Raw genomic sequence first — 21,785 nt, forward strand, 5'->3', positions numbered from 1 at the left:
AGTTCAGCCGTGGCCGACTTTTCTCAGCTGACCGTCCACACATCAGTTGAGTTTCCCCCGGTTTCTCAGCTTTACGAGAAATGATGTTGTTGCTCACAGTGTGAACGCGTGATCAGAGATTGGACTTGGCCTCCTCCTGTATGTCGCTGTCCGTCAAATGCCTGCTGGGTTATATATACGATTGGATGCAGGAGATACATCTCTTGTGCAGGAGGTGAGTGTATGTCTGTGTGTGTGAATGTACGCATGCGTGGGGACGTATTCGATGTGACCTAAACTCATGCAAAATGTCCAGATCGAAAGGAAGCGTTTCAAGACGTGTAGAGCAATTGCGAAGAAGCGTGGTGAAGTTCGTGACAGTTGCTACAAAACTGGACATTAGTTTTTCTTTTACAGGTTACATTCATTACAAGGGACAAAGCTCGGTATAAAACGTCCTTCGAGTGATGCATATATTTCAATGGGATAGTCAGGTAAAGTCATGGATGAAAAAAGACAAAGGGAAAATATTGTAATCCCTGTCCTCTTTTTCCTCCTTGTAATCAATCCCCTGTGAAAGAAAGCACTCGCACAAAAAGTCCAGTCATGGGCTCCATATGAACACAGGTTACATTTACATGCACAGAGTAACGAGGCTACTGGTCATACTCTGGTTAAAGTCTTGTTCACGTTTGCAATGTAGTCTCCCTGTTGTCATGAACAGAATATTCAGCGGAAAAAAAGGTATGAAAAGGTTCGGTAACAGTACCTTACTTCTAATACCGAGAAATTAAATGGTGGTTCCAATAGTTTTTTGACATCAAAATGTACCCATAACCCTGTGCAAGACTGAGTTTGGGCAAACAGAAAGGAAAAGTGAAAGAAGATGTTTCCATGCTACAGTAACCAGCTTCATATGGGAGTTAGCCAGGATTCTCATAATCGGAGAACGAACTTACCGCGTTTTTCTACCCAAAATTCTCCGCGTAGAAACGTAAACGTAGCCTTCGACTCACAAAAAAACGAACAACAGATCTATGAAGTCCTGAATGGGCCCGTGTGTTTGGAGCGAGTCCCTCTCTGTTCATTTGGCAGGGTGCAGATCTTTGATGACTGGCTCTCTGTTCAGGTAGGTGGCCCAGTAGACCAGGTTGAAGCTGCCGAACAGCACGGGGAACATGATGCGGGACATGCGGTCGATCTTGCTGACGCTGTTGAAGGTTTTCTTGCCCTGCTCGGGCTTGCCGTCCGCGGTGGTCTTGTTGGGGTCGGCGGACTTGGAGATGGTGGGCAACGTCGAGTCTTTTGTGATATTGGGGGCGTAGTTCGCCACGGCCACGGCGTAGGCGTTGTTCTTCTTCATGATGGCCGCTTCCTTTTTCTGTAGGGAGAGAGGGATCAGGGTTTAGAGGCCTTTAAAAGCAGACACTGCTACCTATCCCATGCCCAAAGCCAGTGGTGTAGTGCAGCTAAAATTCACTCAGTCAGGGTATCAAATGGTTCTTAAAAAGTCTAGATTCAAAGCCTTAAAATGTATTAAGTCTTAAATCCAGTTACAGGTGTTATTTTTTTTCTCCATGCAGTGGCAGATTTCTTTCTGCATGATTAATACAGGACAATATGCATCATATCTGCTTTACTACACACAGTTGGGACTTCAGGTCCCACAATAGTTGATGAGTCCTTTTTCATATTTTTTCTTATTTCTTATTTATAGTTTACTAACTTTCAGTAACTATGTTCAATCAGAAATACGCTGGTTTTTCCAGCTTTGTCTTTATTTTGGGTTTTTTTAATTGGTCTTAACTTCAATACTAGTTAGCATTAAAAAGGTCTTAAGCATGTTAAATCTGACTTGAAGATACCCTGTCAATAGAGAGCAATGTCTGAAAAAAAACAACAACTTTCATAATGTAAAATCAGTGGATCTTTTTTAGGTTTTATGACCAACATCACTCAAACCACTTCACTTTGTTCCTTTACTACCACAGATTTGACTCTCTTAAGGTGTATTTTAGCCACTTTTTTAATAGTACTAGTTTAATTCAATTTGCCTTAGTATTTTGTACCAAATTCCCTATGGTAAGGTAAGACTCTCTCACTGAACTTTGAATAAACCCAAGAGGGAACATGCTGACTTTCATTCTCCATAATCACATATTGTAAATGTTAGCATGGAGCCTGTATCACTCAACATAGTGTATAAGTGTTATCATGGAACCTACTATCACTCAACATAGTGTGTGCTAAAGTGTTACCATGGAGCCTACTATCACTCAACATAGTGTATGCTAAAGTGTTACCATGGAGCCTACTATCACTCAACATAGTGTGTGCTTAAGTGTTAGCATGGAGCCTACTATCACTCAACATAGTGTAGGCTACACTAAAGTGTTAGCATGGAGCATTGGAGCCAATTATCTACCGGAGACACATGGATGTTTTCGGTGTCTATGTTATCACTTGACAGTTAAGTTGACCAATAGGACAATCTCCCAAAAACTTGGTGTATTCCTAGATTGTAGATGTTGTATCTGACCCTTGTGGTTTCATTGTGATGAGTGTCTTTGTGTTACAAAGTGGCTCACTCCAAGGGCTGTAGGCTACGGTTCCAGAGACAAGAATCCTTGACAGTTTTACAGCCAGCAGTATAAAGATGGTATATTGATTATAAAGCTGCATGAATTCTAACTGTTCATTGTATCAATATTTGACAGAATATTTCATTCAATGCATACCCTTGTAAGAAAAAAGAAATAAGGTTGCTTTAAATACAAGTGTTCTCTTTGGTGAATCTTTAGTGATAATGATAATGCAGTGATAACTTTACAGTGCAATGCTAATCACTGTGACCCAAACCCAAAGAAACTGTCTGAATCTAAAAATTCTGGCTGGTATAACTCAGCAGATAATTGAATTTTCTGTTTATACAATAGTGTAGGAATAGATATTCTTGATGACCATCCCGAATTCACTTAGGGCCTTATTCAGACTTATGCCTGTCTTGCGCAGATTGGGATCCTCATGTTTAAGCTGCTCTTTACACAGAGCATTTATACCGGGTTAATGTTGGAGCTGATGTGGGATTGATTCTGTGCAAAGACGTCAAGCCAGAGAAAAGGAAGGTTAAAGTAATCCAGCTCTGACTCACCTCACAGCCTAGGAGGAAAGCCTGACATGACTCTCTATTTGTTGCATGTCTAGCGGCAGAATTGCCTGTGTAAATGCCTGCTAATCATCTTCCACCACTACAAGCGGTCCGTCACCTGTGCAGGAGGTCTACAGGGAAGTTGGACTATCAGTGGGAAACTATGGCTAACAGTCTGTTGCCATCTACTGAAGATGAAGGTGGACTGTAAAAAATTGGAGCTAACTTGCTTGCTAATAGCCTAGCCTGAGACTATGGGGGAGCTATTTGCTTAATTCACATGGCTGCCATATTTGATTTACTCTATGTTATACTAGGGTGGGAAGCACAACCTGGAAAACTGTGACGTGGATGTAAGCAGAGGCAAACTCATCCGGTCTTGGGACAAAGTAAATAAAATACATTATATACCGAAATTATCCATGGTTATGGGGAGTGATGAGGAGAAGGTCCAAAGACTACAGCAACTGGATTGATGTTGATCCATAACGTTCCATAATGTTAGCAGTCAGCTACTTCATGTTGTTGGTCTTTATCTCCTTGGTCTAATTTAATTTAATTCTAATGAAAGGGTAATGGTCAATTCAAAGTAATTTTACGGTAATGCTAGCTAGCAGTCACCGCTAGCATTAACAATTTGACTGTCAAGAAGCACCATTAAGGATATGAAGCATAATGTTAGCAAATTATTAATACTAACGATAAAGGCTCGTAAGGTTGATAATTCATGAGAGTTTGACCTAGTTGGTTTGGAGATAAATATAACATTAACAACAAAGTATTTATGGACAGGTGAACCACTAGTGTGAGCAGGCCTCATCTTCAACATCATGGATGTTCCCTTCAGTCCAGTTGCTGCAGACTTAGATTTTGACATTCTTGCGTAATTTGGCCTCCGACTCTGCTCTCTCCAAATTATCAATGATATCAAACGATAATTTCGGTGTATATTTTAAATTTTGCATACATTTTTGTACTTCCTACATTTTTCTATACTTGAATAAATGATCAAGCAAATCTATTTTGGTCATTTTCTCAAATACAGCCTATCCATTTTGTTTCCCTTTTTTCAATTTTGAATTTAGAAAGCTGTCCAAATCTGGGCCATTGTTGTTTTTGACAATGATTTGAATAGGCGATGGAAATCTAGGACAGGTAAGACATGGGCTACAGACAGGCAATATAGCACACAGTCTATAATGTTATGTATTCAATTGAGTCATTATAGTTGAAAAATATATATTTTTTTATAATAGTATAGTAGATAATAGATAATAATAGTAGATCGTGTGACTAGCCTACCCAAATCACCAGGCTCTCCCACTCTTAAACCAAGTTATGAATCAGGCCCTTAGATACAATATGAAGTTTGAGAAGTATACTCTATTATGTGATCTATTACATATTGCTTTGAATGTTTGTTCAATTACAGAAATCAGTCTGGGCTTGGTTGTCTAAATTGCCGTTTAAGACATGACTGGATTTAAAAGGGGCCAATGTTTAGTTCCACGATAAAATGCTGAAATGATTATGTCGCTTGCAGCATTTTTATACTTTCGTGCACGTCGTATTTTTTTCCCCTTATAACCACGCTGTTAGTTCCGATGATGATCCTCCACACTGTCCCTATCTGTACTGTATCGGGCGTTATGATGGCGGATCGTGTGACGGCTCGGCTCGGTGAGAAAGCCGCCATGAACGACGCTCTACCTTGTCGTTGACCACGCTCTTCCCGTCCCAGGCCCAGCCGCGCTTGGTGAAGTAGTTGACGGTGGCGAATTCAATGAGTGCGGAGAACACAAAGGCGTAGCAGACGGCGATGAACCAGTCCATGGCCGTAGCGTAGGCCACCTTGGGCAGGGAATTGCGGGCGCTGATGCTCAGGGTCGTCATGGTAAGCACCGTAGTTACACCTGGACAGAGGAGGGGAAAAAGGATACACAAAAAGTTATTATATTCAGTAGGGGAGAAGACCTCGCCCAATCTGGTTTACCAAAGTATGTAGAGCACTGTGTCAGGAACTGCTGTTTTACTTCATAGTTCTTCTTTTTTTCTTACTTCTTTAAAATCAGTTATTTAATGCTGAAGTATTGTAATTTACTGTTTTGCTGTACCCGCTTTCCCTCAACCTGCCTCGTCTAATTCTGCTTCAGTTATTGATTTCCTACGTTTCCCAGAATGCCTTTAAACAATCCCCAGAGAATGGGTGTTGCCTTCAGCTGTGGGTTATACCAGTGATTCTCAACCTTTTTCATATCAAGGACCCCTAATTTAGCCCACATTAGGGCCATGGACCCCATTTGATGAGATTTCGTCCCACAGACCCAAATCTGATAATATTTTCATTGTTAGATATGATTTTGTCCAGAATTCCATGGCTATCTGTATTGTAGGTAGAGAGATAAAAGAGAAACTTTGACCAAAATAGTAATTCTTCTACATTCTCTAATTGCTTTATCTTCTTGTAAATGAAATAATGGTGAAGTTTAACACTTTATCAATTTGCTGGGGAGCCCCTGGAGCCCCCTCGAGGACCCCTGGTGGTCCCCGGACCCCACGTTGAGAACCACTGGGTTATACAGTACATGTAGGAGGAAAGAGAAATAATGATAGTAATAGCATAGAGCAAGAGCAATAGAGCAGGTTTTTTTTCCAGTCGAGAAAAAGTCAACGAGACAATCATGAGACTAGTTAGTGTTGCTGTTTTATGATTTAAAGGAGAGCAGTCTTGAGAATACTTTCTCTTGGCAGAAACTGAAGTTAGAATTAGGTCTGCAAGATATCGATTGCAATACATGCAGATACAGCTTTTTTTACACATTACTTCTATGTCAGCACAAACTGTATAAGGAAAGATTTTTGTGTAAAAATACACCCGTCTTAGCCTAAATCGGTGGTTCTCAACGTGGGGTCTGGTATGGTTGCAACAGAGAAGAATGTCCCATCCCCACTAATTGAAATGCTGTAGATTCCCCCTATTTTAGATTTAGGTCCAGGGAGTGCACAGTTTAACTTTACGTTGCATGACTAATGGGGATTGTCCACAGACGTCTCACTGACATTTGCGGTAGCCAGTGTGCTAAGTTGCCAAGCGCTGCTTTAAAAATGTGTTCAGGGGACGTGAGATACTAATGCTAAGAGTTCAGTTTTAACAAAGTGACAGGTTTTGATGTAAATTGATTGGTTGGATATGGATCCTGTGCAGCACAAGAATACAGTGTTTAGGAATCTGTCTGAAACACCTTTTCCTCTACGAAAAAATTGTCCCTTGCATTTTGGAAATTGCAATAGTCAATGATGCGATTTCGATATGTGTTCACTTAATTGTGTAGAGTCAGTGATGTCACTGGCCCATCAGCAGGATGATAGCTCAGTTTCTGATTGAGTGGCTGTTTTTAATGAATCCTTTAATGTGACTGTTGTCTCGTGTATGCCCTGTGGCTGCAATTCAAACGTGCAATACGTCCATGCAGTGGGGATTTAAATCCAGAAGTGCTTGCATCAGTATTCAGTTCTCAGACGTATCGGGCAGCTGTTTGGGTTTCACCAAAACAGGGCTGTCCCATGTGCAGGATTCAGACCGTCAACTTTTACGTTTTTCTCAATGAGTAGTATGTATTGTTTAAGTGTGCATGCCCTTTTTAGGTGCTTGGTTAGAAGATCACAGTTAGAAAATCACTGAGCTACTTTTGTGAATGTGCAATACACCAGCGTCCAGTTGGTTGATGCTTGTTTGACTTTTACCGTACTACCTGGTGTACGAGTGCACACTGTATTTACCTTATGCAGGGATCTAGGGGATTCTGTGCCACCTGAACAGTGCATACCACAATTCTCCTAAGCACTGCACATTGCAAAAATCTTTACAAACAAGCACACAAACGCGCCAACAAACAAACAAATGCACATGCAGCCAGCTCTTATAGAGGGGCTCCTAAAATACACATGGAAATGCCTGTGAACCTGGTGACATTTTTGAGGGAAAACCGCATAACTTATGGAAATGACTGGAAGACTATTTGGTTGATTCATAAGAATTAATAATAAATACAGAAACGATAAATAATAAATGTATACACAACAACAAGAGTAGCTAATTCAAAAGCAAATCATTCTCTCATTCAGTTTATATTATATTGTAGTTTTTCCAAATAACACACATCCTACCAATAATGAGATTCAGAAATAAGCACACTGCTCTGCTACTCTTGCTACTCTACAGCAGTGATTCTCAACCTTTTTCATACCAAGGACCCCTAATTTAGTCCACACTGGAGCCACGGACCCCCATTTCATGAGTTTTTGTCTTTCGGACAATATATTTATTGTTAGATATGATTTTGTCTAGAATCCCATGACTGTCTGTTTTGTAGATAGAGAGATAACAGAGAAACTATGATCAAAACAGTCATTCTCCTACATTCTCTAATTGTGTTAACTTCTTGTAAATGCAATAATGCTGAAGTTTAACAATTCATCAATTTGCTGGGGACCCCCTGGAACCCCCTCAAGGACCCCTGGTGGTCCCCGGACCACACGTTGAGAACCACTGCTCTACAGCATGCTGTATTTACCTGTTTTGACTGAAGGTGTCAGCAATGTTTTTTCATACGAAGGTGCTTAGCTTATAGCTTTTTCCTCCACTTTCCTCCACACAGAAACAGATTATTTTTGGGGTCATCTATTGAAATGAACCAAGCCACGCAGGCATTATTTATCCAGGCTACCACCTATTTATTTCTCTGATAGGGTTGGCAATGCAGAAAACAGCAAACCCAATTTCATGCAAAAATAGACCTACTTTAGACCCATAAATTAAAATAATTGGCCACTTTGCATCATTGTTCCCGAGCTTATCCACCTTATTGTAAACAGAATATGGTGTTTACATGCATCAGCTGAAACACTACAGCAGCCTGAATATTAGCTGGATTGTGTTCCAATTGTGTTCCAATTTAGAAATGTACATTTTCATTCACATGATTGGATAATAAACTTTTTTTTTTTTTTACCTTTTCTACGCTCACACGTAATGTTCAAGCACTTCAGTTCGGTGATCCTCAATAACTAGGGCTGAACAATTAATCAAAATTTTATCGAAATCGCAATGTGGCCTACTGCAATTTTCAAATCGCAGGAGGTGCAATATTTGTTAAAGGTGAAATGTGTCAAAATACCATTTTAAAGTAAATATTGTGGTGGTGCAGAGATGTCCTGGCCTACACATCATATTCTACAGACTTAAGAAAACATCTTTGTTTGGTACAGATCCCCGCAAAAATCACACCATAATCATTTTAATACGTCTTTCAATGAAAACGAGAATAATGATGTAAAAATGATCATTCCCTCTAATATCGCAAATCATATCGCAATTGCAATATCAGTCAAAATAATCGCAATTAGATATTTTTTCAAAATCGTTCAGCCCTATCAATAAGGAATCGGGTTTCATAATCAGAATTAAAGCGCTTGAGATGCAAAAAGAGGGAATGCTTTCCACAAGTAGTCAAAGACGATAGGAGACTTTGTCAGCGATATTGATATGATTTTAATATGGAGTGTCTGGAAAGAGACTGCTGCTGTCAGTCTCATTTCCTGAGGTTGAAGAGAGAGTTCATGTTATCTTTGTAATGTACGGCATGAATACGAATGAGGGGGGGAGGAGTCTCTTAATGCTCGGTGTGTAGGCAGACAGTGGGGAGAAGAGGTGTCATCACTGACTTTCATACTGTGACGAGAGGTATTCTGTCATCTTAAAGACAGGCTCATGAAGGAATTTTGGCTTGGAAGTATTAGCCCTCCGTTGATATGAGCCCACACACACACACACACACACACACACACACACACTCTGGTGCTGCAGGTCATACTGAAATCCCACCCTATCACACCCAGAACACATCACTCCCACACTGCGAGAGGATAATGTTTTCCTTTTGATGTTTGCATTGCTCAGACACATATGCACACACACACACACACACATGCAAACACACCTCTTCCACTTCCATATTTCCTCCTTCGGGGCCGGCATTGTGTCTCCCTTTGTATATACTGTTTGTTCTCATTTAGAGCAAATGTAAATCATTCTGTCAACGTCTTACCTTTGATCTCGCTGTCATTCCTATATCAGCCGAGACATTGAATTAACTGCTATAGAGGCTTTGCGGTTGCATCACAAATCTCCTGTCTGGCTCCATCATGGAGGTCCAGTGGAGAATTGGCTGTATGCAAATGATGTCTAAGTAACATGCAAATGATGCCTAAATAACCAGGCTAGAAAAAGATATGATTATTGTGGCATTCAGTAACATTATAAGTAAGGGAATAGTCTGACATGGTAGATTCTTTTTCTAAATGTAGGTTACTGTGACACTTGTCTTGTCTTTAGCCCTATAGTCTCTAATCCAAAACACATGACAAACAAAATGATTGCTTCCTTCAGCTATGACAATCCTCAAGATGAAAGAATATTTGCACCTGTCTTTTTTCCTTAAAACGCTATCAGAGAGTGTGTTATTTTATATCAAACCGTATCAGTGAAAGAGTGAAACTAAGGCTGAGCAGATAGAGGTTTAAATGTTGGATGGGAAAGGCTTCTGGAGGCTGAATGAATAATTAATCAGAGGGGACAACAGCAAAGTGCAAGTGCAAGAGACGTGTTTTCAAAAGACAAGCAAATAAAGTTTCACACACTGGTATGGTCCTTTAAAACTGAATTATTAAGCAGTATTTTTTTGTGTTTTTGTTGTAATAGTCCTTAATTTTATACCCACGTTGTAACTATTTGTTGTAACTGAAATATTTCAAATCATTTCTATAGTGGGACCATCCATGAGGGCGTCTTTTGCACCGCACCTGATGGGTCGTTTATTAATTATTACTGATTTATTGTCTTGGGGTTTGTGTAGGTGTTGGTTAGAACAGTGATTCTCAACCTTTTTCATATCAAGGATCCCTAATTTAGTCCACATTAGGGCCACGGACCCGCATTTGATGAGATTTTGTCTCTTGGATCCAAATCTGAGAATATTTGTATTGTTGGATATGATTTTGTCCAGAATCTGTATTGTAGATAACAGAGAAACTATGATCAAAACAGTCATTCTTCTGTATTCTCTGATTGTGTTCACTTCTTGTAAATGAAATAATGCTGAAGTTTAACAATTCATCAATTTGCTGGGGACCCCCTGGAACCCACTCAAGGACCCCTGGTGGTCCCTGGACCCCATGTTGAGAACCACTGGGTTAGAATATACGTAATATGTCATTCATAATATCCTTTAACTGTCTATTTGTAATATCAATCTCTGTTCTATTCGAGGCCGAAGGTTGCACAACTCTTTAGAATATGTACTAGAAATTTTATATTGATTGCATCTTGCATCGCATGCAACTCCCGTGTGTTCTGCATTTTTGCATGCTCAATGACAAATCGAAGAACCATAGAACCACTCAAGAACAACTGCAAAACCTCTGTAAAACTTTTAAACATAAGATATATCGAATAGTAGAATACTGAGGTCCAGATTTACTAAGATTACGTTGTGAAGGCAATCTACAGAGTTTACTTACTCACTAAGAAATGTATGCAAATCAAGTTGGGGTGCAAACAAGCCCCCGAAAAGAGCGCTGCCCAAGCAAATATCCCCCTTCATCACCATTTGTAAGCACAAATAGCTTCAGCTGTAAGACTAATCCACCAAGGCTGGCACCCTTTCTGTCCTAAAGCCCCTTTATAATCGGAGCGTTCTCTGATCTGATGTGAGCTTCTGGGATGGAAGACACTCTGCATTGCTGTCTGACTTGTGGATGATAGAAGCCATTCTGAATGGACAAACTCCACCTTTCAAAGGATCTGATATGTCCTACAGTGATTTTTTGCATAACCTTGCCTACAAATATTATGTAGGAAAAATAATGAGATTTACATGTAATTTACATATTCCTTGACCATGACAGGCATAAAGAGTCTATTTTTTTGACAAGCGCTGTTACACACCTTTCCACTCATTGAGCATGGTTAGTGAACAGCATGGCTTTCTGATTTGGTCATTTTAGTGACATAGCGCACTCTTCCCTGCATAAACCTTTAGCGAGATCTGGGCCTCAGATTTGCCTCTGGCATCGAATTTAAATAAATTTCAGTCGCTGACAATATGCAGTAACTGTTTAAAACTCACAAAATGTCCTTTAACATGACCGTTCCCTTTCTGCCCTGTTTGTCTTCAACTGGACATTAGATAATCCATATTGAGATGTAAGAGAGTGACTCAGTTTATTAATCCTGATTATACTGCATGAGGTAAATGGAGAGAGGGCATGATATCCACCCCCCCACCCCCCCCACCCCCGACAGGTCCCTGACATTTCACCAAATGGGAAATCAGAGTGTGGGTGTGGGTGGACTGTCCCGGGGCAGATAAGCAGGGCGAGGTCTCATCGCGGCATGACCCTCATCTGCCCGGGCCGGCCTGCCTGCGACGCCCCGATAAAATGTTCGCCCCCCCGTCAGCATGAGCACGTCTGTTTACAATCAGGAGTGCAAACCTGGGCACAGCCTCGCAGGTTTTCGGGGGCGGGGGTGATGATGCGGGGGGGTGGCGGGTGGTGGTGCCACAGCTAGAGGATCCTGGCCGAGGTGTCGGGGGTTGATGAATGTGACCAGAATAGTGAGAAGAAAAAACGGATTTTACAGCCTGACAGTGTTACATTTTCTAAATTTAAGGGCTTAAAACGTATTTAAAGTATCTCCAATACAGCAAATAAAGGTGTTATTTCTTTCACCGCTATAAAATTGGAAGTATTGACAGATTCTTTACATTCAGTGATATTTAGTCAAGGCAGGGATGGAAAGTAAGGGTAATTAGGTTTGCCCCACATACATGGGGGTTAATACAATATGTCAAATATGTTTCATCACATCTGCTTTAATAGACATAATAGGACATAATTTCCCTGGTGTCCTTTTTCTTATACTGCCCGTTTACAGTTGTAGAACTTTCATTAGCTATGTTTAATCGCAAATAGTCCGTTTTTTGGGGTTTTTTTTTGGGGGTTGTTTAATTGGTCTTAAATCCAATTCTAGTGTCTAGAACTTGCAGATACCCTATTTTATCGGATCCAAACTGGTTGTCTTGTCAATAAATGGGTTTCCAACATCTGGACATATGAAGGTCTGCTGCACTGCTCATTTACCAAAATAGCCTGTGATTACAAGCAAACTAAGTGTTTGACATATGACTGGAGGAACAAGCTCAAGTCATTTAAAGATAATTATTGATACTAAGCAATGATACATATCATCAGTTTCATCAGATGAAAGACAAACACAGTAGTGGAGACCAAGCCGTGTATTCTAATAGCCCTGGTGTAGAAAGAGCTGATTGAAACAACAACGATGACCCTTTGACCTGACAATGAGAAACAATAATGAAACCCATTTGCGTGTTCCCTGTGATACATCTGACCTTCAGATGAACACAGTAACATCACCTCCTGAATCCAACTTAGAAGAATAAGACGACGAGCTAGTGATTAGTGAGGAGAACGCAAGTTGAGCAGATCACCCTCAGATCACCTGAGCCCCAGTTGGGTTGCTGAGGCTGTCTGAGCAGCTGCCGGTCGACACCCCTCACAGCTCTGCCTCAGTGCACCCGACACCTCCCGAGCACAGCGGCAAGCTCACTGGGCCTGCTGCAACATCCTGCTGGCATCAGGGACAAACGTGGCAGATGGAATAGACATTTCGCCTCTTCTTTCATTAGCTCGGGGAGGAGTGAGGAGACCTGCTGTAGATCCCTGGTCAGGTCTGAGGTTTGTCCGTCAACTCCCGTGCCAGGTGGCGCTGATAAGAGTGCCAAGATAGCACCTGTAACCTATGGCCTGATCCACAGGAGGCAACCTGAAGGCTTCTCCAGCTGCTTACGAACCACCTCTTCCAAGTCAGAGAGGAGGGGCACTAAGAGAGGCAGGACGACCCCTAGCCTCATCATCAAAGCGGGAGGGGGGCAGGACCCTGGCTGCCCGGCCAATGATTTCCTGAAGGAGGGGCAATGGCAGCACCTGTTTGTCCTCCCTCTCTCCTAATCCTGCTACCTGGTGTCCCAATAGGAGAAAATCCTCCTCTTCTGAGTGGACCCGCTTGAGAATGTCAGCATGCTCATCCTCATCTAATTCAATATATGAGGGTTGGACCTTATCTGCCACCTGACCGCTGCCTCCTGAAGGGCCAGGGGCAGGAGCTGAGGCTGGGGAGGAGCTTCTGTGCCCAACCCTCTGTTCCCTCAGCTATACCATACCGTTCTTCACCAGGGAGCACTATGTTGCGCACCACTGGAGATGATTCATGCAATGGTAGGAAGTTTTCCCCATTGTTACCACCAGCCTTGGTCGCTTCACAAGGGACTATGCCTTAAATGCTACCAGTGTATTCACATTAAGTATTTCGTTATTGACAATGTACGTTTGGCTAAATGGGCCAGTTAGTCTGCTTGTGGTAATTTAGCATAGACATTAGCAATTAGCTACTTTGCTTAGATTATGGTAGTTCACACTAATCAAGGTCATAAACAAATATGTTAGAATAAATATAAACGTATGGTTAGCTGTATAACGTTAACACATTTCAACAATAACGCCATGTATTTTTGTTTCTTTCATCCAGGAATGAATTGCATTTTATGTGCTGCTAACAAGCTCAACATTCAATATATACATCTACACATCAACTGGTGGCCTCTTTAAGTGCACCCTAACCAGATGTTGTCTATGGCCCCATCCTGCACTCTAAGGCAGACTCCCTGAAGTCTTCAGTGATGGAGAAATCCTACAGGTCAGTGACCCTGAACACCTCCTTTCCACTCCAGGCAAACCAAGCCATGGTACAGGAGCAGATGCCCCAGGGCTGAGCTGTTGGAAGAAATCTATGTAATCACCAACGGATGCATGCACCTCACCATATGAGCACAATCCTCACCCAGGAAAAGAGTGCAGTGGCTCAACCTTGGATGACAGAGCCAATCCTTGGGGCTTCTTTGGCATTGCTGATGCCACCATATAGAAGCAGTGTGACAAAGATAAAAGAGAGAGAGAGAAGCTCTATGTGCAAGACACAATCTGACACCTCTTCTGGTTGTCCTGAATCTTTTGCTAAACCAGCCTTTAAGACCCCTAGGTGTCCGCTCAACCCATTAGTCAGTCAGCCCTTAACCCAGAACAAGGGAAGAGAAGTCAAGAATGCTGCCTCACATTGCCCCATTAAGATCTGCAACTAGTTTACATCCATCAACTTGAATGCATGTTTCTACTAGGGATGCCCTGATAACATTTTTTGCCGCCTATCACTGATCGCCAATCGTTTATGAGCCATATCTGCCGATACCGATTGGCCATACCAATAGTTTTTTTGTTTTGTTGTAGCAGCTGGTATAGCAGCATTATAGGTCTAACAGTTTCCATTTTACATACATTTCATCCATCAAATCGAGTCCTGGTTAAAAAGTATCCACATTTTCCTTTTTTCTACCTCAATATTTACTTGATCATTATGTAAACAAAACCATGTGCGTTCTAGGTAGCGCAACATGATTTAGTGAGATAACCGAAGCACAAGACTCAGACTGTTGCCACTTGCCTGTGTTGTGGAGTCGAGTTAATTAAATGGAGACACCCTCCGAAGATATATATCCGTTTCAGTCTTTGTTTTTGTATAAGTGAATGTTCTTAAGAGAGAGAGAAATGAGACTTTTCAGTTGCCTCTCCGCTGTGAGGGTCTCGACCGTCGTCCAGTTCAGCTCCGGACAGCCTGCAGAGTGCAGACCGTTATGGAAACGAACGCACATGGCATGAGATGAATTGGTCGTCCAGCCCTATGAATTCCATTACTTTTCTTGCGATCGCCTTAGCCTTCTCACTATCATGGCTATACGCGTGGGTGCTCTCTAAAGTGGTTTGTCTTAGCGGCCGTTGTGGTGCTTTCTCTGCTTTTTTTTTTTTCACTCTCCGCGGTCAGCTTAAGGAACTCGCCATGCTCCGCTGGGTGATGCGACTTAAGGTGCCGTATTAAATTTGTTGTGTTGAAATTTTTCACCTTGCTTCCCCCACGAGGTATTTTGTCCTGGCATACATTACAGATGGCCTGTGTTGCATCTGTCTCACACACTTTGTAAAAGTTCCACACCGCCGACGTGCTTTGAGGTGAGTTAGCATGTGACAATGACACCAACTCCGCTGAGAAATGGCTCATGTTTTGCGTCATTGATCGGTTTTTGCAATCGCCGACTATAAAGCATTATCGGAATTCTCCGATCTCATATTTATACTGAATATCGGCCGATTCCGATTGCTGGCCGATCGATCGCGGCATCCCTAGTTTCTACATCCTAATGTATTCTCAGAATGTTTCTTCCCTACCTTGCATGGCAGCATCTACAATACATGATCTCTCATGGCCTCTCTCTGAGTACTTGAGTGTTTAAGGAATGCACCATGGCAGCTTAGTAGCACTGCTTAGTAGATGTAATATCTGCCTATGCACAATACATTGACAATTAGCTTCAAAGACTAAACAGGGGTGCTAGAGCACAAGACTCTGGATACTCTGGAAGTATCTGACAACTCTAAGCTTTAGAATAAACCGAGCAAAGAACATGCTGACTCCCACTCTGAACATCTCTTTCATTAGACTGTCCCTGATGCTGTTTCTTTCAGGGCACACCTCCTGAAGGGGTGAAAGCATTTCAAGCTTGTCTTTACATTTAGGTTTAGACCATTAATTTGTGTCTTGTCTTTTGCCCTAGCCTCTACACCAAAACACTTAGCTTGAGAAGAGTCAGCTCAGTTACCATAAAACAAACAACTGGCTTTTGGCATTGTTAGCTCGCTAACTAGCCAGCAAGCTAAAACAGTAAAGCAACCAATGTTAACAGTACTACTAGCCAGCTTATGCAAGCTAATGTGCAAATCAGATGTTAACAAGTCAAAGATACTATGATTTTCTAGCTAACAAGCTGACATTATCTATTAACGTAAGATCGAAAATTAGATGCATTAGCGGTGAAATGATCAGTCCCAGTCAAAAACAGCACAGGTATTAACAATTGTATAAAATTCTGTTGAGACAACAAAGTTTTAAGTTTAGAAATGCAATCAGCTGTTCACAGACACTGTTGTTGAGGATCGCCACTATGCCAGAGGGTGTGTTACGTCACCTGAAAGCCCTCCAGAGCTGGTCATTGGCTGGGGAATCACTAAATAGTGGAGATTATTCAGCTTGCCATGGCCTCTTGCATTATGCAAAAACCTGCTCTCAAGCAGAACAGATGATTTATCATCGCGGCCAGCAAGGTGGCCTTGTGGTTACAGAGATCATTCTTCCAACTGGATGACCTGGAGTCGCGCCCTATGTCGGCAGCCAAATGCCCTGCTGAAGTGTCCTTAAGCAAGTCACAGAATCCCTACCAGCTCCCTATCTGACCCCGACCCCTGACCTCCATGTGGAGGGGGGCAAGAGAAAAGAACTTCTTGCCTGGGTCCAGACCTTTGAATCCGCACACTCCACCGAGTTGACTGCTTCTGGTCTGGCATCGTGACATGAAACAGCGGTTTCTCTGTTGAAAAATGATCGGTCCATTGAGCGCCGGGGGGGACTAACGATCAGCCAATCAGCGCCATGGGCGGGACTAACGCTGTTGTCAAGCTGTTGTCAAGCTGTGCGCCGGAACCAAGGAGGAGTAATAACCACAATGGCGACCGCTACAGACAAGATAGACGCTGCTATCCAGGCTGTTCTAAATCCATTAAAAGTACCAATTACTTTGAAATCCGAACAGCACTCTGCTTTGAAGGCATTTATTCAAAGGAGAGATGTTTTTTTCGCATCAGTGTCGACTTAAAATGACGTTAGATTCAGGCGGATACGTCGGTCTCTAGTGATTGGTTAGGGAAAATGGAATCCCCCTCCCCCACGGAAATCGGTTAGAGTTGAGGCAATGTCAGACTGAAGATGGAAATGGAGTGGAACGAGTTGACAATTCTGTCTGATATCAGGTAAAAGAACTTCCCTACGAGGAGAGAATTTCTCTTTGAAGATAAATCAGGTGATTATTATCCTCTCCCAGAATTAGTTCTGAAGCTGGGTTGAGGGTATCATGAGGGTTAAGGTTTGAATGTGGCCATCCCCTGATGCAAATGCCACAATTGCCAACCAATCAATCAAAGACACAATGGTATAAAAGCTTCTGAGGGGTATGCTCCATGGTCAGATACCTCATTCATCAGCAAGCCAGGCTTAATTATGAAACAAAGTGCTATGGGTTTAGGTGATGCCCTCAGCCACATGCATAAATCAAAGCCAAACCTTACTGACAAATAATCAGTTTGACAAATGGCCCCAAATTGTATGCACCAAATTTCATGACATTTAATTGACCAGAGAAAGAGATACAAATTTCTGTATTTACTTTGTCCCATATTGACCAATTTTAAAATGTCCTTGCAGATATAGTATCTTACTCAATATACAGTATGTACCAAACTTGGACAAATTGTTGTGGAGTTATGGCCAATTGTGTGATAGGCCAAGTCGTTATTGCACCCCATCAGGGCCAATTAGGGTCAGGTCATTCTGGGTATTTTTGTTTGTTAGCTCAAACTAGTATGGTTGTGAAGATACACACACACACACACACACACACACAAGCAGACATAATTAACAGAGAACATCTCTGAAGAGACAAGATGTAATCAACCAACAATACCTGCTGCCCTGAGCATCTTTAGTCACCACTGTTCACTGGCTTTCATCTTGAAAATGTTTTCTAAAAATAACATTCAAACACAAATTCGAACAGCAGCAATCTGGAGCATAGCACTAACACATCAATTTCTTCTTTGTTCATTGTCCTACTTTTTAATAATTTATTTGCCTGTTTGCAATTATCCATAACTGGACGCCTAGAAACCTACATATTGGTGACTGTAGATCTCCGGAATAGCTGTCAGAGGTTGAGCCAAAGTGAAATTTTGTGTAATTTTAATATAATTTTCTGTTACTTGTCACTTAAATGGGAATATTCAAAGTACGTGGTTGAACACAAGGCTTTCTAAAAGCTTAACATTTTTAAATGAAACCTCTCCAATCAGGAAAGGGTTTATTTCCCAAATATCTGCATTATTGCCTTTCTCAAATGTCACCATTTTGTAAAGAAATACACAATAGCTAATAACTTCAATTATACTCCATAATGGATTTGACTGTTATGCCAGCTATCGTAAGAGTAGCCTGCCGTATTTTTCAAATGGTGACTTTGGAATGAAACTCTACATTTGTAAGTGTTAAGTTGAAGTAGCGTTTGATGTGTTAAAATGAAAAGGCTCACCAAAGACCGTTCTGGCCGGCACAGACTCCCGGTTAAGCCAGAAGGAGACTTGGGAGAGGATGACAGTCATGATACACGGTAGATACGTCTGGATCACAAAGTAGCCAATCTTCCTCTTCAGATGGAAGTGGGCGGTCATGACTGTGTATTCACCTGTGGACGAAGGGAGAAAATATACGGGACTTTCATTTGTGCCACCTTGATGTAATAACTGAGAATGGTCAGACAGATATACAGTAAGCATGATCAGAACTGCTTTAATTCACCAAGTACAATTGGTGCACAATGCATTTGCACTGATTAACTGATGCTGACACTTAAGACAGTTACACAATACAGGATCCAGGACAAAATGTGACTCCACATGTAGTACAGACAAGACATACTGTATGACAGTAGACTACAGGAACACAAGCAAGTATACACTCAAAGCCCAAGACTTATTCCGGTGTAGCAGCAGATGCAAAGTACAGCTAGGTTTATAAAAAGATCCATAAATGACATATGTGCACAATACTGTATTCATATATAATGTATTCAGCATATCAAAAGACATCTTCAGATCTCTTTTGACATTTCTTTATAGTCCAGTATGGAGAATAAACCCATTATGATTTATTTACCATCATAGCAGTGCCTAGTGCGATAGGACAATCTAAATATACATCTGGCATTGCATTTTAAGACAGAAAGTGTCTCAAGATGCATATACTGTGTTGCAGAAGCCTGTCAAAATTGGCTTTGATCACTTCAGAGTGTTACTTTGTGTAAAATTCACTTGCTTGACTATGTTTTTGTCCCTGTGATGCTATAAACTTAGGGAGTTGCTGCCCCACCCATCTTCCCTTTCCTACTGTGATCTCCTTGAGGCTGAGAATAAAACTTCAAAGCGGTATGAACTGAGTGGACTTTGACTTAATACCACAACACAGAGATAACGTAAGCGCAGTGGTGCTGAAAATCAAGTTGGCGCTCTTCTTGAACAACAGGAGAAGCCACTCTGAAACTGACACAGATGCTGAAATGTGGCTCAAAACGGCCTCTTTTGAAGTGCGTAGACCAACAAAAACTATCAAATTTGTGAGGTAAATGTAGATGGTAGCAAATGGGGTTAGGGCTATACTGTATGTTCAGACAACAGGCAAATCCAATATATGTTAAATATGAGGGACCAGATCAGATTTGAGACAGTTGAATCATTTGCTGTCATTAGGCAGTGGTGGAAGAAGTACTGAGATCTTTAACTTAAGTAAAAGTAGCAATAGAACAATGTAAAGATACTCCATTACAAGTAAAAGTCCTGCATTCAAAATCTTACTTAAGTCAAAGTACATAAGTATTGGCAGCAAAATGTACTTAGAGTATCAAAGTAAACATACTCATTATGCAAACTGTCCCCATTTAGAGAGTTATATGTTTCATAAATTATTGGAATATTAATACTGATTTATTGACATACATGTACATGTAAGCAGCATTTTTAAGTTGTCAACGTGAAGCTAATCTTAACAATTTAGCTATACTTTTGGGTAGTCTAATCTATAACAATGCTATTTTATAGTTATTTTATAAAGATGATCAAATGTTTTAAATATAAAATATTGATCTGAAAAGTAAGAAGTAACTATAGCTGTGAAATAAATGTAATGGAGTAAAAAGTAGAATATTTCCCTCTAAAATGTAGTGGAGTATAAGTACAAAGTAGCATCAAATGGAAAGTAAAGTACAAGTACCTCAAAATTGTACTTAAGTACAGTACTTGAGTAAATGTACTTAGTTGCTTTCCACCACTGTCATTAGGACATTGGTTATCATAGTAACGACACAGTTGTGTGTATGCTGACTAAAGGCACATTTTCTGTAACAAACAATTTTCCTTTGTCCAGGCACCAGAATTCTGTTGCTAGTTCTCCTCTATGTTTGTCCAACTCATATTAGATTTGTGAAAAAATGGGATTTGAGCTGCTGAACATAGCCCATGGTGCTCACCAGTGCTGGACTTAATGGTCTCCTTCCCCACGGTTTGGCCCACCAAGTCGTACTGGTTGAGTCTGGATCCGTCGGCTGCTACATCCACGGACTGGGAGGCGTTGCGAGTCCAGATGTAGGTGACCTCTGTCTTGGTGTAGGCATCTGACTCGAGGAAGGCAGAGAGACACTGGGAATCACCAGACCAATCCACAACACAAATCCCTATACAGTATCCATGGCCCATTCTCCTACCAAAACTCCCTAGTTTCACAATGTAAAGTAGCCTGTATAATAGATCAGATGCCCACCCACCCTCCATTCCCTGACATAAAGAGAACCATAATTACTCTTAAGGGCAGCGGAGCATCACACCCACAATGCAATCTCATTGCTGTGGGTATATTATCTCGACACTAGCAATCAACACAAGGTCTCTGTGGCTGGTAAACAGAGAGAAAAGGGGAAATCCACTCTGGATAGAAAAAGAGATTCTAGTTCAAAACAGCGAGAACCATCAGAGAGGAATGTGACAGAATGTAGAAGTTCACAGCTGGCTTTTTGTAGAGGGCAATTCCAGTATCAAACACTGCCTCCAGCTGGATAGTTTCTTTGAAATGTGGAAAATACTGTGTGTGTGTGTGTGTGTGTGTGTGTTTTGAACTTGCTCACACTTACAGCTGCCAAACTTGAGAGGACATGAGTGCGAGTCCATGGGAAAGTCTTCAAGGTGCATGGGACACTCTGCTTGAACCGTTAGCCTGGCATTAAAACACACACGCATACACACACACACACACACACACACACACAATTATTACATATTGTGTGGTGGTTATTACAAAATATGGGAGTTGCACTTTTTTTTTTTTTTTATGAAAATGTAATAATACGGTGCATTGGCGAGTGTAGCCAAATGGACATTTAGTCATATGAAAATGTTGGAGATTATTACTTTAAATAATGATCAAACAGGTACCTCATGGTGTAGAGCAAGGTTCCATCCTCCATGATCCTCAGCAGCTTGTTGGGCATGGTCATGTTGTGGGCCACAGACTTCTTGCCGTTGTGGAAGAAGGTGTCGGGCGTCCAGATCTTACTGGCCATCAGGTTGTTGAGAGGCAGGATGTTCATCGGTCCATGGAACTTCAGCCTCTCGTCCTTCCAGCTCTGACGAAAGAAAACGTCTACAGTGTACTCCTGGGCAGAGAGAGAGAGAGAGAGAGAGAGAGAGAGAACAGAGAGCAGTGCCAATATTACCTTCAGGGTTCCTACACATTTTCAATTAAAAAATTCCATACTTTTTC

The 21,785-nt window shown here is 41.4% G+C and overlaps 1 protein-coding gene across 1 annotated transcript in view; it reads right to left on the reverse strand.

Annotated features, from left to right (window-relative positions):
* Positions 1-1,063: 1,063 nt before the first annotated feature.
* LOC139659393 (gamma-aminobutyric acid receptor subunit alpha-2-like) overlaps positions 1,064-21,785 on the reverse strand; it is a 37,623-nt gene continuing 16,901 nt past the window's right edge. Inside the window, exons 4-9 of the mRNA XM_071537646.1 lie at positions 21,458-21,678; positions 21,157-21,239; positions 20,500-20,643; positions 18,511-18,663; positions 4,838-5,040; positions 1,064-1,360 (exon numbers count right to left, since the gene is read on the reverse strand). Coding sequence (XP_071393747.1) covers positions 1,064-1,360; positions 4,838-5,040; positions 18,511-18,663; positions 20,500-20,643; positions 21,157-21,239; positions 21,458-21,678 — 1,101 coding nt within the window. The remainder of the gene's footprint in view (positions 1,361-4,837; positions 5,041-18,510; positions 18,664-20,499; positions 20,644-21,156; positions 21,240-21,457; positions 21,679-21,785) is intronic.

The sequence above is a fragment of the Centroberyx affinis genome, unplaced genomic scaffold (assembly GCF_046629955.1).
Source record: "Centroberyx affinis isolate AG114_WGS23_722 - 3 ecotype Tasmania unplaced genomic scaffold, CSIRO-AGI_Caff_v1 ptg003084l_1, whole genome shotgun sequence".
NCBI classification, from domain to species: domain Eukaryota; kingdom Metazoa; phylum Chordata; class Actinopteri; order Beryciformes; family Berycidae; genus Centroberyx; species Centroberyx affinis.